Source organism: Danio rerio, chromosome 23 (assembly GCF_049306965.1).
Source record: "Danio rerio strain Tuebingen ecotype United States chromosome 23, GRCz12tu, whole genome shotgun sequence".
Lineage (NCBI taxonomy): Eukaryota > Metazoa > Chordata > Actinopteri > Cypriniformes > Danionidae > Danio > Danio rerio.
Window position 1 is genome coordinate 28,907,173 of NC_133198.1, and position 16,075 is coordinate 28,923,247.

At 36.3% G+C, this 16,075-nt stretch overlaps 2 protein-coding genes across 4 annotated transcripts in view; one reads left to right on the forward strand and one right to left on the reverse strand.

Moving 5' to 3' along the window:
* The window catches only part of ada (adenosine deaminase), a 30,226-nt gene extending 16,276 nt beyond the window's left edge, over positions 1–13,950 (reverse strand). For 2 of the 3 annotated variants that reach the window (XR_012398299.1, XR_012398301.1), the window contains exons 1-4: positions 13,792–13,950; positions 6,855–6,916; positions 5,912–6,034; positions 127–270 (exon numbers count right to left, since the gene is read on the reverse strand). Coding sequence is in view for 1 of the 3 variants with exons in the window: in NM_001002646.1 (NP_001002646.1) it covers positions 127–270; positions 5,912–6,034; positions 6,855–6,916; positions 13,792–13,833 (371 nt within the window). In the remaining 2 variants the exon portion in view is untranslated. 3 annotated transcript variants of the gene reach the window in all.
* A 68-nt stretch (positions 13,951–14,018) lies between these two features.
* Positions 14,019–16,075, forward strand: part of ccn5 (cellular communication network factor 5) — a 30,509-nt gene continuing 28,452 nt past the window's right edge. The window contains exon 1 of the mRNA XM_073937898.1: positions 14,019–14,439. The gene's annotated coding sequence lies outside the window, so the exon portion shown is untranslated. The remainder of the gene's footprint in view (positions 14,440–16,075) is intronic.

The following is a 16,075-nucleotide window of genomic DNA, read 5'->3' on the forward strand; positions in this document are numbered from 1 at the left end:
AGCACATGCAAGGACAAAGCCAAGAACAGGGTTATTGTGCAAGAGCAAATGTAAACATACGTTATTATTGGAACATAAGAACAATAAACAATGCATGCAATGAAACGGCAAGTTGGATGCACATACGGCTTTTGGTCCCAAGGTAGAGGTTCCACACCCTTGTTGGCCAGAAAATGAGGACTGTATCTGGCTTCAACGTAGATCACTCCCTCTTTGGCCTTTGTCTCTACAAACTCATACGCTATTCTCTTGATGGCTTCTCTGTCCCCTCTGCAGATGGGATATAAAAAAAAGATAAGACAGCATGAAACCCCACCCCCTACCCCTTATATGTTCGTTGAGACCTTTGAGAAACTCATAAGAACATAGAGTAATGCACTCACTGGCCAGTTTATTAGGTTCAGCATGCTAGTTTTACATTCAGAGCTGCCTTAATTTCCCATATTATCCCATATAAGGAGCTCTCTCAGATTGAGATCTGGGTACAGTGGAGGCCTTTGAGTTTAGTGAACTCACTGTCATGTTCAGGAAAGACCAGTTTGACATGATGGTGAAGCCTGGCTTTCTTGGTTTGGGACTTGTGGAGCTGCGCATTGATGGACTTGTTTTATCAGTGTTTGGACTTTCAGCAGTGAAATTTAAACCACACAGAACTGAACTAAACTAAACTTTAACTCTGAAAACTAGACTGACAGAGTTTCAATTTACTAGAACTTCCATTAAGCTGCTCTGACACAAGCTACATTGTAAACGCACTATAGAAATAAAGATGAATTGAATTGATTTGAGCTGGAATTATTCATTCATTAATTCAAAATAAAAAAAAAGGGATATGGTCAGCAACATCTCTCACATAAACTGTGGAACTCAAAACTAAGGGGCCAAATGTCCAGAAATGAAATCTGCTTTATGCCATAACACCCCCAGCAGTGTTATCCTCTTGTATAAGACAGGATGAACCCATGCTTTCATGTTGTTTCTGCAAAATTCCTGTCCAGCCATCCAAATGATGCAGCAGATATCAAGACTTACCAGACCAGTTAACATGTTTTCAGTATTCTGTCATCTAATGTTGGTGAGCTTGAGCGAGTTGTAGACTCAGTTTGCAGTTTAGCTGCTTTGAGTGGCACTAGTGTGCTCATCTGCTGATGTAGCTCATCTTCTTCAAGGTTTTATGCGTTGTGTGTTTAGAGATGCTCTTCAACAGACCTCAGTTGAGTTACTGGTGCATTTCCATCAGCTGAACCAGTCTAACAATTCTACTCTGACCTCGGGCAACAATTCAATTCACTTCATTCATCGTTTATTTCTATAACATTTTTACAGTATAGATGGTCAGTGTCAAAGCAGCTTAACATAAAATTTCTAGTAAATTGAAACCGTATCAGAGTTTAAGTGCAATTTAGTTCAATTCAGTGTGATTTAAATTTCACTGCTGAAAGTCCAAACACTGAAGAGCAAATCCATTGATGCGCAGCTCCACAAGTCCTAAATAACATAAATAAAGCGTTCCGCTCACTTGATACTGTCTTTTCTCTTTTTTTTTGACCATTCTCTATGAACCTAAGCGGTTGTTTGTGGAAAGCCCAGTAGATCAGCAGTTTCTGAAACCAGCCAGCCTGTCTAGCACCAACAAACATGCAACAATCAAGGTTCCTTAAATCTCTTCCCCATTTTGAAGCTTGGTTTAAACTTCAGCAGGTCAGTCTTGACCACGTCTACATTCCTAAATGCATTGAGTAGCTGCCATGTGATTGGCTGTGTAGTTATTTATGAGAAGTTGTAAAGGTGTACCCAATAAAGTGACCAGTATACTTTTGACTTAAAAAAAAAATTTATTCTTTCAAGAAAAGTAAATGCTTTAGTCAATGTAGTGCCATATTTATTTTTTGACACGAATCAGCATGCCAATCATTCGACTAAAAGGTCATGCCAGCCTCTCTCCGGTCCCCAGAGTTCTGCGCTGGTTGTGAAAATTTCTAATTGAACCAAAATAAATGATTACAGTTGGCTAAGATTGGCAATGAAAACTTGGAAATGTGCTTCGACCGGCATACTAAAAAGAAAAATCATAAAACAGTTTTGAAATGTTTGAGTTTTGAGAGTTCAAGTTCAAGTTAAATTGAAAACTTTTTAAGACATTTTAAGACTCATACAGGGCTAAACACTTTTTTAGTGTTTTTAGTTTTTTAGATTGACCCAAATGGAAAAGATTTTTATTTGCCTTATCAGAAAAATAATTATGATTTAATACCTTTAATGATAGAATAAAAAATTTAGTAATAAATATTTTATATTTTAGATATTTCTCAGCAAAATATTTTAAATATTGTGTCAAAACAAGCAAGCTCTAGTTGTAAACATGAACACTTTTCAACATAACCTTTTTTTAAATTTAAATTGAGAAATGTTTTAAATGTTTTAAAAACTATAATAAACTTAACATATGCACAACAGCCTGTCCAAGCCAGTGTCCTCAGCAGTAAATACATGGAGAATGTCATTGTAAGGAAAATAATTAAACCATTGTAGTAAATATAGTTAAAAATATATAGTAATATAGTTTTATGAAGATGGATTGATGGTGATTGTATGGGTGTTGGCCAAATTGGGTAGCTATACATGAACAAAGGAAAATTAAGGTCTGTTTTAAAGAGATTACGGACCTACAACACAATATTTCAGTAAATTTTTAGGGCCTAAAAATTCTGTTTTTAAGATTTAAGACATTTTAAAACCCAGTGGAAACCCTGTTCTATTTGATCTACTGTAGGAGTATTAAATATAGTGCATGACATTAAGTCTGTAAATCTATCCCTCACAGTCTTGTTTTCATACCCAAAAATCAAAAATCCGCAATATAAATGTAAATGCATAGACAAACATACACACATTTCTATATTTACATATCAATCATCAAACTTTAAAGAGTGTAGTTAGAAATGAATTCTTGAACCAAATATTTAAAATGCTTCATTTACACGCCCATAAAAACCTGCCTTATTGCATAACTATGAACTTGTTCCAAGAAAACCTTCAAATGGCACAATACAGGAAAGGCCATAATAATTTTTTACAACTCAGTAACACTTACACTATGACACTTAATTCATTCACTAGCACAGTTATTTCCCCTTTTTTATTTCTCTCTCTGACTCGCATTAGGTTTAAGAGTGGTAAATAAAAGGGCATTTGATCGCGGTCACAAAGCATGTTTTTTTAGTTTAGACCACATGACATGCATTGAGCCTGCCTACACCATTGGACAATGAAGAGTCCAGTGGTTGCCAATACCAGCCAGTAAGTTCCCTGTGTTGTTGTGGGGGAGGCGCATGCTGTAAACAAGGCCCTTTTAAAGCTTCCGAGGACTAGAGGTTCATATTCAATGAAGCATGTCAGCTGGCGGCCCACAAAAACTGCCGGCTGCACTGCTTTTCAAGTCTTCATGTCAAAGCATTTAAGTGGAAGCGTGCAGAAAGCACTGCATTATCTGACTCTTGTTCAGAGGACAACAGAAAAGCCTATGCAGGGCTTATATGTCCGTTGCTATAGCGACATGCGGTGAAGGTGTGACATGAGCTGCATTTAAAGATGCAGTTGGACATCGGAAAGGATACGATGTCCTTGAGGGTGTATCTCCCACCAGCGATTATACAGTCCTGAGGTTCGTTTACTTACTTATTAACCACTTGAGATATGCTACAGATTTGAGTCAGTAATTGAGTAGATGTCCCTGAAGTTCAGTATTTACTTAGCTGTGATGAAGAAAGCAGATCATAGTGTCCTTGGATTGTTTAATTCATGCATTTTTTTAGTCCTATCCCAAAGTAATTTACGTTCATTTTTAAGCAAACAGTTGAATGTGTAACTTTTTAACGTATAATTCATTAGAAATCAATTAAAAAAGTTCATAATAATTAATTGTAGGGATTTAATTGATAACGCTACCTCTTATTGATACTGGTATTGATACTGTTATCAATACTATTTTCTACAATGTAATGCAAATAGACAAAAGTATATTTTTTAAATGAATAAAACATTTAGCTGCTCATAACTGTTTTTTGTTTTTTTTTAAAGTACAGATACACACTCACCGGCCACTATATTAAGTACACCTTATTAGTACCAGGTTAAACCCCATTTGCCTTCAGAACTACTTAATCATTTGTGGCACAAAGCACTTGAAATATTCCATAGAGATTTTGGTCCAAATTGACATGATAGCATCACGCAGTTGCTGCAGATTTGTCAGCTGCACATCCTTGATACGAATCTCTCATTCCACCACATTCCTAAGGTGCTCTTTTGGATCGGGATCTAATGACTGTGGAGGCCATTTGAGTACAGTGAACTCATTGCCATGTTTAAAAAAAACAGTCTGAGATGATTTGCGCTGTATGACATGGCGCTTGCTGGAAGTAGCTATGAGAAGATGGGTACGCTGTGGTCAAAAAGGGATGGACATGGTCAGCAGCAATACTCAGGTAGGCTGTGGCATTGACACGATGCTCAATTGGTACTAATGGCCCCATGGTAGAAACAAGAAAATATAACCCACACCATTACACCACCACCACCATCAGCCTAAATCGGTGATACAAGGCAGGATGGATGCATGCTTTCATGTTGTTGACGCAAAATTCTGACTCTAGCATCCAAATGTTACAGCAAAAATCGAGACTCATCAGATCAGGCAACATTTTTACAATCTTCTATTGTCCATTTTTGGTTAGCCTGTGCCAATTGTAGCCTCAGATTTCTGTTCTTAGCTGACAGGAATGACACCTGGTGTAGTCTTCTGTTGCGATAGCCCATCCACCTCAAGGTTGAACGTGTACTGCATTCAGAGATGCTCATCTGCAAACCTCAGTTGTAACGAGTGGTTACTTGAGTTACTGTTGTCTTTCTATCACCTCGAACCAGTCTGCCCATTCTCCTCTGGCATCAACAAGGCATTTACACCCACAGAACTGTCCCTCACTGGATTTTTTTTTTTATCAGACCATTCTCTGTAAACTCTAGAGATGGTTGTGCATGAAAATCCAAGTACATCAGCAGTTTCTGAAAAACTCTGACCAGCCTGTCTGGCACCAACAACCATGCCACGTTTAAAGTCACTTAAATCATTTCTTCCCCATTCTGATGCTCAGTTTGAACTGCAGCAGATCGTCTTGACCATGTCTAAATGCCTAAATGCATTGAGTTACTGCCATGTGATTGGCTGATTATAAATTTGCATTAATGAGCAGTTGGACAGGTGTACCTAATGAGTGTGTATACATTCAATAATTCTTTACTTCAGAAAAATGAATATACAGTTTGTTTTACATTTGAAGTTGATCAAAAACATTTAACATATTTTTCTTAAGACCAAACTGGATGTTGTTCAATACTTTTAAGACAACTTTGATGAAATGATTGACTTTTCCTTAATGCCAAAAATCATTAACATGTAAAGGAAAGATTAAGCTCCATTAAGTTATTTTATAATTTTCTATTGTAGATATATGAAAACTCGATATAGGTATATAAGAACAATTTACCTCAATAAATTTTAAACTCTTTTTATTTTTTAAGTTTTATCTCAGCCAAAAAAATTCTATTAAAATGAAGACTTTTACTGGTTTTGTAGTCCAGGGTCACATTTATTAAAATTAAACTCCAAATAAGAAAAAAAAAATTTTGAGCAAAAGCTCAAAAATAAAATGTTTTGGCACAAATGTTCAAATTTCTGCTAAAAACAATACCTGTAATAATAATTTCATAAACTATTAGAAAAAGATGATCATATATTCATACTCCTATTCTCAATGCTATTTAAACGATAAGGCTTCCATTCAGTCTTTAAGCACATTCACAACATAATTCATGTTAATGTAACCAATCTTTTCTCAGCACAACTACTTACGCAATGACATGCATGAAGTGACTGAACTTGCCAAGGAATTCTGTGAGTGTGGCCGGCTCATTCACTGTGCACAGCTCTTTCAGTTCTTCCTCCATGCTCACAGGTAGACTGATTCCTCGCCGCCTGAGACATAATTACAGCTTTGATTAATGCTTTGAAGATTCAGTTAAAAGATCACAGAATTGCTTGTGTATTGTCACATTTGTTAGTTAAAAGACAGTAAAGCAGATCAACTTTTGAGGCTGTAGGTTAAGCGTCAACATGAGTCTCTAAATGTGCATAAATCTACAGTATAACTATGAGTGTAAAAGCCCCAATACAACAAAATAAGGCCAACACATTTCAAATTATTTACATTTTCCCTTCTGGAGTTTAAAACAAGTTACCAAAGTGAACTTTAAGGTTTGTGTTGATTACATAATAAGTATGTGTATCATTTTAACATCTTTAATATGTGTATATAAAGGGGCCCGACAAAATAAAAGTCCTAGGTGTTCCCAAAATGTGCCTGAGATGATTCAATTGTAAAATATTTCACAGATTATATGTTAAATTAAATGAGTAACCCTTTTTGGGTGCATCTCTATTTATATACATACACGCTACTTTATTAAACTACACTGTACATCCCTCTAAACCAAAGATCTGCATAGATATTAAGTTAGATGGCCACATAAAAGAAATCCAATTCACAAAATGATTACTGTATGTGTGATTGTAAACCGTTGGGAGGAAACTGCATATGTATCATTACATTGGATCTTATAAACAGCATACAGCCCACTAGTAATGCAACTTGTGTTATAATTTCTGGTAAAAAAAAATACATAAATAATAATAATAATAAACCAAGGGGCTTCTGAGTACATAGAAAAGACATTTTTCCAACTGGACATTTAAAATGACTGGTTCCCAGTGTGTAAAAGGAATTAGTCCTACTTACTTGGCTACATCTAAAACGGTCTTTAATCTAATGGCCCCATCGAGATGCACGTGTAGCTCAACCTGCAAAGATAAAAGAGCAGCAATAAACCACTTGTGTGTTTCAACACCCTTTTTTATCCCCACCATGTAGACCATGTGACAAATGCGGACACTTGTTGATACCACAGAGCAGAGCAGAAGCACGATAGTCATGAGTTTGAGCTCAGCTTTCAAATTCATATTCCTGTCGTATTCAAACAGTTAACTGAAACTCCTTCTAGCGCAGCTGTGAACTGCTCCTTGTGGAGCACATCTACAATGTGGAAAGCACGACTGGGTGAAATGAGGTCAGTGGAAAGACTTAGGATGTCAGGGAGGGTTGTTAGAGAAGTGAATGTAATGACTGTAGTCTGCTGAAATGCACGGTGAGCTGCCCAGACAGATGAACTAATTAAACTGCACTCTTCACCAGCTGCTCTGAAACAACCACAACAAGGATAGAGGCAAACTATAGAGAGAAAACCATTATGTTTTGTTGGTTGGAAAATGCAAAAATCCATTAAGTCGTATAAGCTTTACTCATCGTATAAATAGTTATTGACTAATTTGTACTGAACATTGTGTTATTTGGGTATAAGAGATTGTATGCTTGCCTATGCCTCATCCATTTGATGACACATGAAATGAATGCATGGGTTGCACAGTGGCTCAGTGGTAAGCACTGTCACCTCAAAGCAAGAAGTTCGCTAGTTCGAGTCCCGGCTGGGTCAGTCGGCATTTCTTTGTGGGGTTTGCATGTTATCCCCGTGTTGGCGTGGATTTCTTCCAGGTGCTCCAGTTTTTCCCACAGTCCAAAGACATAAGGTGAATTGAGTAAACATAATTGGGAGGGCATCCACTGCATAACGCCCCATTTACACGGGGTGTCAGCGTCAATGCTTCCCTTTCACTTTAAATGGGTGACGTCAGGCATTGCCGAACTGCATTGTGGATCCGTCGGCGCCGCTTCAGAGGCGTTGCTCGCTGCAGAAGTTGGAACTAGCTCAACTTTCCAAGCGCCGACGGAAGCGTCAGCCAATCAGATCGCTGTATGCAAATACACCAGCTAGACAGTGGCCTATTGCTGACTGAATTTTATTGGCTGATGCTTCTATGATGATCGTTTCTGCTCCAACTTCAGACATGCCTTCAGTCGAGCGTTGACGCTGAAGCCCTATGTGAATGGGGCATAAAACATATGCTGGAATAGTTGGCAGTTCATTATGCCGTGGCGACCGCTGATAAATAAGGGACTATGCCAAAGGAAAATGAAAGAATGAATGAATGAAATTAATCCTTAACATTCAGAATGAAAAATACAGCTTAGTTGGTATCCTTCAAATTAGACACACACTCACTCAAAAACAATTCAACTCAAATAAGAAATATTTTACAAAACTTTAATGGATTTTTCCTCTTTAAAAGGTGTGTGGTGTATCTGAAAGTGACATGATCAATCTTTAAACCAGTGGTAAGGGAACTTATGGCTTGCAAGCCACATGTGGCTCTTTGATCAAAAATATGAGGCTCTTCAGTGGTCTCCCTTCAATAATATTTTACAGTATACAAAATTATAACTGTTACTGGAAAATTTCCTGTTGAAAATACAATTACAATTCCTTTTTGATTGTAATTTTTTACAGCAAAATGAATAAAACACAGTTTACAACAGAGAGACATTTCGACCAATAAATTAACTTGAATTGCAACACCAATAAAAGACAAACAACTTGCGTTTCTGTGGTAACTTTGCGCACGTTAATTCAAACAACATTCAAGAGTAGTGATGTGGTGATGGCAAAAAGAAAAATGGTCCTTTCTTCATTCATGGACCTGCTCAACATGTGATGCTTCATATCTGTTTATTTTTGACTTGTGCATGGACATAATTTACAGTTTTGATTAAACATATGTATACAGTAGTAGTAAAATGTGTGTATACATATTAGGATATACTGTAAATACAGTGCTCATCATCATGTATGTTAAAGCATTTGAACAAAACAGATTTATTAAACAGAACTATTATTAAAATTATATTTTATTCACTGAACATCTTTAAAAATAGAAAGATAATACATTAAAAGTCATGCATAATATATATTTTAAATTACAATCTGCAAATTTTCAACTAAATTTTGATATTTTTTAATAATCACTTTTCATATTTTCCGCTAACATATAAATTTGAGCTACTAATTTTTGGACCATCGCAATTTACTTTGTTAGATTAGCTCCAGGTTTTTACACAAATATAATATTTTAATGGATCCTATATAATATGAATTTTACTGAAAGATTTGCAGTGGGTGAACTCATATTTGCTGAGCACTGTGTATGTATATACCCTAATGGCTCTTTAAAAAATGCATTTGCCAGATAAAATCTGAAATTGCTCTCAGAAATGGACCGCTGCTTTAAAGGGATAGTTATGCATTTATTTGTATAAACTCTTTAAAGCTACACTAATGATGTATGATGCAGCAGGCTCTACAAGATGCCCTACTGTTTTGCACAATTTAGTAGAGGTTAACCTGTTCATTCATTATTTTGAATCCATAGTTCCTCTGTAAAATTGCATATGATAATCTCCCAAAAGCACTTTGTAGACCAAAAATAGACTTGTCGTCAAACAAGTAAGAATGAATTACTACACTTGAAGTATAATCCGTCTATATAATGACTAGTCTGTTTTTGGACTATTACATTTTCATTAATAGTCCAAATTTAGCCTAGTTTTAGCCAAGACGTGTTCTATAAAACAAAAAAATGCTTAGTTTAACTATATTAACCAACTATGTGGAGAAGGAATTCACATGGAATAGGTACTAGCCCCTACACTTATCATATGTTGCCAGGTCTTGCAATCTTTGGAAAAAAAAACACCAAGAAAAAATTCATAACAAACTGAAATAAATCCCAATACTTTATACTGAAATAACTCCAAAAGATCACTGCCCACTCTCATACCTCCATAAACTTGAATGATTTATGACAGCAGTGTAGGAGTGCGGTGTAAGGCAGTTTTCCAAGTGTGCACAAAATACAACGCCTCAGTCGGCTGCAGTTTAGTTCAAATTACAGAACACAACAAGCGTTTAATGTTCTAATATAGTCACAAGGGTTTCAGTCTTGTAATTGTGGGAGTAAGTCATGTTGTCGACAAACACACTGAATGACAATTTAGGGGATTTCCTCCTACATTAAAAACAGTAATCACTCCTAAAACCTACAGAGCATGGCGAACAACTAAAGCATAAAGAATTCACAGTGTTAAGATTATAATAGTTACAAATCTATTCCAAGTTCTCATGAAGCCAAAGAACATTTCTGTGGTAAGAAATAGAGAAAACAGGATCACCGTGCACATCTGCAATGCATTTTTGACCAAACTGCTCAACAAATCATCTTAAGCAATGGCTGCTCAGCGACTCGTGTTTCCTCAGGGCTATAATTTACAGTTAACATGGACGCTAATTCAACTTTCAAACAGAACAGACCTTCACGAGTATGATAGGGACCAGATAGTCAAGGACATCAACACTGATTATGCATTGCGATCTCCAGGGACCGTCCAGACACACGAAAACAGTATTCAGTCCCTTCCCCCACCATCAGACGAGAAGATGGAGAGCATGCAGCCCTTTATATAAAACGATACCGACACCATCAGTGGAGTTCAATGACGAAAATAAACATGCTTTGTCAAGGCTTGACTTGAAGCGTACGGCAAATCTATATAATCTCAAAACAAACTGGTCTCAATAAAGAGTACAACACTATATAATATTTTGCATTGCTAACTCATGATTAAAAACTGCTAACTCATAATAAAAAGACAGAATTAGGTGAGGATGTGCAGTGTAAACATGTTTTGAATACACAGACAGCACCACACAAAGATTTCAGGACTATTAAAACCTCTTCTGGTTGTTCAAAAATGCTAAACTAAACATGGATGATGTCACCTCTAGTGCTTTCACTCCATTGGGTCTAGCTCTCAGTTACTTGGATCAGGTTTACAAGCACAAGGCCCAATGGGATTGCAGTGAGTGAATACTTTCCTCAAGCGCTCTAGTCTGCATGGGTCCTCCATTTAATTCAGAAAATGAACAATTCGCTGAATAGGGAAGCTTGCATTTAAACAGTCTGTGCTAACGATATTATGATGAATAGGTTCTTGCGTGCTTGTTTGCCATCATGTGGAATGTGTGCTCGAAATCTTGTCTGTGCAAGCCTAAGCTGTCAGCCCCTTCATACTTAAATAGATTCATACGTGCAGTGCAAAACTGCTGTAGTCTGACTAATGTTAAAGGCACTATGTAAGAGGTTGAGGTTGTAATTATCATGTTATTAATGCTTACTTGCATGTTGTTGTTATTAGCTTGTTCACATTATAGAATCTAATGACTGTCAAACTGAGCAATTTTCTTTCATTACAGTTGAAGGTGTATCCTGAAACGTCAATCAGACTGGATTAGGTGCTTATTGTGTTTTCTTAATCAAGTAATCGAGCTATGTGACTTTTTTGTGTTTTACTGTGTGTTATCATGTAATAAGTTGCTGTGGGACAAAGTCTTAGGCAATTGATAAAATATGGAAGTTACTGCTGGTTAAGTGCCCCTTAATCTGTTGATTTTCAGATAAAGCACGTATTATAGAGTGACATTTAGTCCTGGAATTGCACATTGTTTACCGCCTACAATAATTGTAGGTCTTTGTTTGGAGGACTATTGCAAATCACAGTCAAACTGCCACAGGAAAAAAAAAAGAAAAAAAAAATCGCATTTGAATGTGTTTGTCACACATCCTAAGAGAGTGCTGTGTTTTACCCAGCACCTTAATACACAATACTGGTGACAAAGGAGGAAATTCTAATGAAATATGAATTTGTCAGTTACTTCAAAAAAATGTGTGTTTACATATTGCACAAAGCAAATACGTATATGTATATTACATGTACTGTAAACACATACAGTATGTACAATATAGTACACCCAAAAATTTATTTACTCACCCTTGATCCATTAAGATATATATTTTTTTTTTAGAAGAACATTAAGTAATTTTAGCTGAGTACACTGTGGTACTATTAAGTGATTATGAAGTGAAACACTTTAAATGGGACCTATTATGCAAAAATCATTTTAATAAGGGGTTTAAACCCTTTTATGTGGCAACAGTCTGTGGATATAAACATTTATTAATATTATATATATATATATATATATATATATATATATATATATATATATATATATATATATATATATATATATATATAACCATATGTTAATTTTAGTTTATAATTACTTCATATATCACTTCATTCTCCTTTTGTACATGTCATCAAAGGAAGAAAGTCCTGACAATTAGTCACAATCTCTCCCTCATTTGCGCAGGATCTTAGTCTTGTTTTTTTTATCTGCCACTATGCTGACACATAGACATTTGTAGCTCTGCCCTTTTTAAAAAAAAAAAGAAAATCTCATTTAAATTTTTAGCGAATGTCATCAAAACTGCACAATTTGAATCAAAGTCTAAAAGGGGCAGTTTTAAATAGTTATAAAACATTATTTGTTGGGGTTTTGAGCTGGAACTTAACATACACACTCTAGGGACATCAGAAACTTATTTTACATCTTGTTAAAAGGGGCATAATAGGTCACTTTTAATAAACAGACCATTTGTTTGATTTTATAAGGCCTCAATGTATCATCAGGAGGTAATAATGGTTATTTTTTACTTAATATTTTGACACTCAAAGTGCTAATAGCCATTGACAGAATCGCAGAAGACCACAATTATATTATGTTTTTTTTTTTTTTGTATTATTCTACTGAAGAAAAAATGTCGTCTACATTTTGGATGGTATGATACAGAAATTTAACATTTTGGTCATTGATAGCATGCTCACAATCAACAATGAATGGTTATGGAGGAATAAGTGATGCTGCTGTCAGTCCTTTACTTGGTTATTGTAATAAAATATTATTTCAGGTCAAACTGTTTAAAGACTCTCATGTAGCTTATTGATACGTCTCTGTAGATATTTGCTTATCAGCACGTTTCTGGTATCAGTTCTGCAGGCTGACATCTGCTTGCTGAGTAAGTATAATAACTCCAAAGGGCAGTTGTAATGCTCAAGTGTGTAGCAAGGCCGAATAGTGTGAACATTATCCTGGAGCGCAGTCTCCATCTCTCCCGTGTCATTGAATGTGACCAATGCATTACCAGCCCAACATAAATACATGTTCCACCCTTATAGACTGATGAATCAGCTGTATCTCTTTAATTATTTCTTTACATGTTTCAATTATTTTGTGATAATATTAAATATATTATTACACTGAAAATAACATTACATTTATTAATAATATAATAATACTATATAATATAGTAAGTTATAGTAAATCCTAAAGTTTTTTTATACATACTATAGTAAAATACTTAAAATAATTCAAGAACTTTACTATAGTATAGATAAAAACACTGTTGTGATTATTCTATAGCCTAGTTGTGGTAACACACCAAATCTGTAAATAAACAAATTACCCAATATTGTATTAACTTTTCTACAACTGCATATATAACACAACAGCATACCACCGTTTAATAAAACTAAAGTGTACAAATGTATTTATTATACTGTTTCAGTTCACTATAGCTTTACTACAGCATTCATTAACAAAGTATTGTAATTTCTAGAGTACATTGTAATACCTTTTACTATAGTATGGTCAAAACACTAAAACACAAAACACACATTTCTTCATGTACAGTAGGTGGCCTTTGATAAACTTATTATCTACATTTATCAGAACATAATTATTTAATTAGAAACAGCAAACAAATGTATGCCTTTACTGTAGCTAATACAATAGTATGAATAACAGCAACAACAGGACACCACTAACCTTAGGTTTATCAAATGCTGGTTTTCCATTCATTTCAGCCATTGTGTTGATTTCAAAGCTTGAATTTGTCGTGATACAAGTTGAACACGCGCTCTCCGGAACCTGTCAGCTCAAGCGGCGAAGTTCAGCTTCCCCATGCGCGTTATTATTATACACTCCAACCCGCGCGGACAAAGAACCCGCCTTATAACAGATAATATGAGCTACAGTATGAACCCCGCCTCTATAAGCGTCAATAAGCCAACAACTAAACAGAGTGACAACAAAAACCGAGCGAAGCAAATTGACAAGCGCACCTGATCCAAGTCTATGCGAAGAGATTAAAACTGAATCCTATTAGAAGCTTTTCAAGAAACGCAGTAAAGCCACATCTAGCCTAACGTACATTAGTGACGCGACGCGAGATCCTCGAATACTGAAGCTGCTGGCTGTCAACACAGCAAGAGTCTGTCTGAAGCGATGTGCTTCTGTTGTGTATTCTACTGTTGAGAAGTTTGGGTTAAACTAGATTGTTTTTAAATTATATTTAAGTTACTAATTTAATGCGATATTTCCCGGTAAAATTAGTTTTTTTTCTGTCAGTATGTCACATGACAAGGAAGTGGATAGTTTCACTTTTGTCTTGGCTAAATCGTCATGCGATTATAGGTTCGTATAAAGTTTGACGAAAGGGGTTATTCTACCCAGAAATCTCCGTTTTAATGTTTCTAGACTTAGGCTAAATGAAATAATGTACACTTTGGGGTTATTTACATTTTTACAACCAAATGTTAAGCCTATCTAAACAGTTGATTCATCAATGTGATAATCGATTTTTAATTTCTTACGTAAAATTGCTTGTCCCACAGCCATTCAAATGCTTTATTTAGGAATCAAAAACAGATTTTCTTCTATTCAAAATACAATAATGAATTCATAACAGCTATATACAATTACTGGCCACTTTATTAGGTACACCTGTCCCACTGCTCAAATTTAATGCATAGCCATGTAGACGTGGTCAAGACAAAATGATCTGCTGCAGATCAAACCAAGCTTCTGGATAGGGAAAAAAGTAAAAGGTGACGGGCTGGTCTAGTATTTCAGAAACTGCTGATCTATTGGGTGTTTTAAGCACAACCATCTCTAGGGTTTAGAGACAATCATACCAAGTCTATAAGGCTAGATGTTTTCTTTCTCTTATTTATTTATTTGTTTGGCGTATGTAGCCTTCTCGTGTGCGATCGGAAAACTGTGTCCGCACTCCGCCCCGAAGCTCCAGTTGGCCCTCTTTGGCCCAAGGTATTTGGCGGGCCGATAAAGGCCGGCCGCTGGCCCCAAGAAAGCCCCGATTTGGCCCGCTTTGGCCCCGGAAGTGACAGTGGAAACGCGACTGGCCTTGGCTCGCCCTGGCTCACTCGCTTTAGGCACGATAGTGGAAACTCGGCTAATGGTCTGAAAAAGAGAAAATATCCTGTGAGCGAGAAGTCAGAGGAGAATGACCAGACTGGTTGGAGCTGTTAGAAAGGCAACAGTAACTCAAAAGCCACTCACAACTGAGGTATGCAGAAGAGCATCTCTGAACACACAACACATCCAATCTTGAGGCAGATGAGCTACAGCAGCAGAAGACCACACCGGGTGCTACACCTGTCAGCTAAGAACAGGAAACAGTTCTCGATTTCCGCTGTGACATTCAGATGGTAAGGTCAGAATTTGGCATCAACAACATGAAAGCGTGGATCCATCCTGCCTTGTATTAACGGTTCAGGCTGCTGGTGGTGGTGTAATGGCGTGGGGGATATTTTGTTGGCACACTTTGGGCCCATTAGTAACAAATTGAGCATCATGTCAATGCCACAGCCTACCTAAGTATTGTTGCTAAGCAACTTTTAGCAAAATAACGCACCATGTCCAAAAGCATGAATCATCTCAGACTGGTTTATTGAACATGACAATAAGTTCACTGTATCTTAAATGGCTTCCACAGTCACCAGAACTCAATCCAATAGAGCACCTTTGGGATTTAGTGGAATGGGAGAGATACATCATAGATGCTATCATGTCAATATGGACCAAAATCTCTGAGGAATATTTCCAGTACCTTGTTGAATCTATATGCCGCGATGAATTAAGGAAGTTATGAAGGCAAAAGCAGGTTCTACCCGGTACTAATAAGGTGTACCTAATAATATGGCCGGTGAGTGTATAATAGTTAAATGACATAAGAAAATAGCAAATATTATAAAATATATAATGATAGTAGTGGTCCACTGGAGCTGTGCCACTGGTATAACTAAAAGCT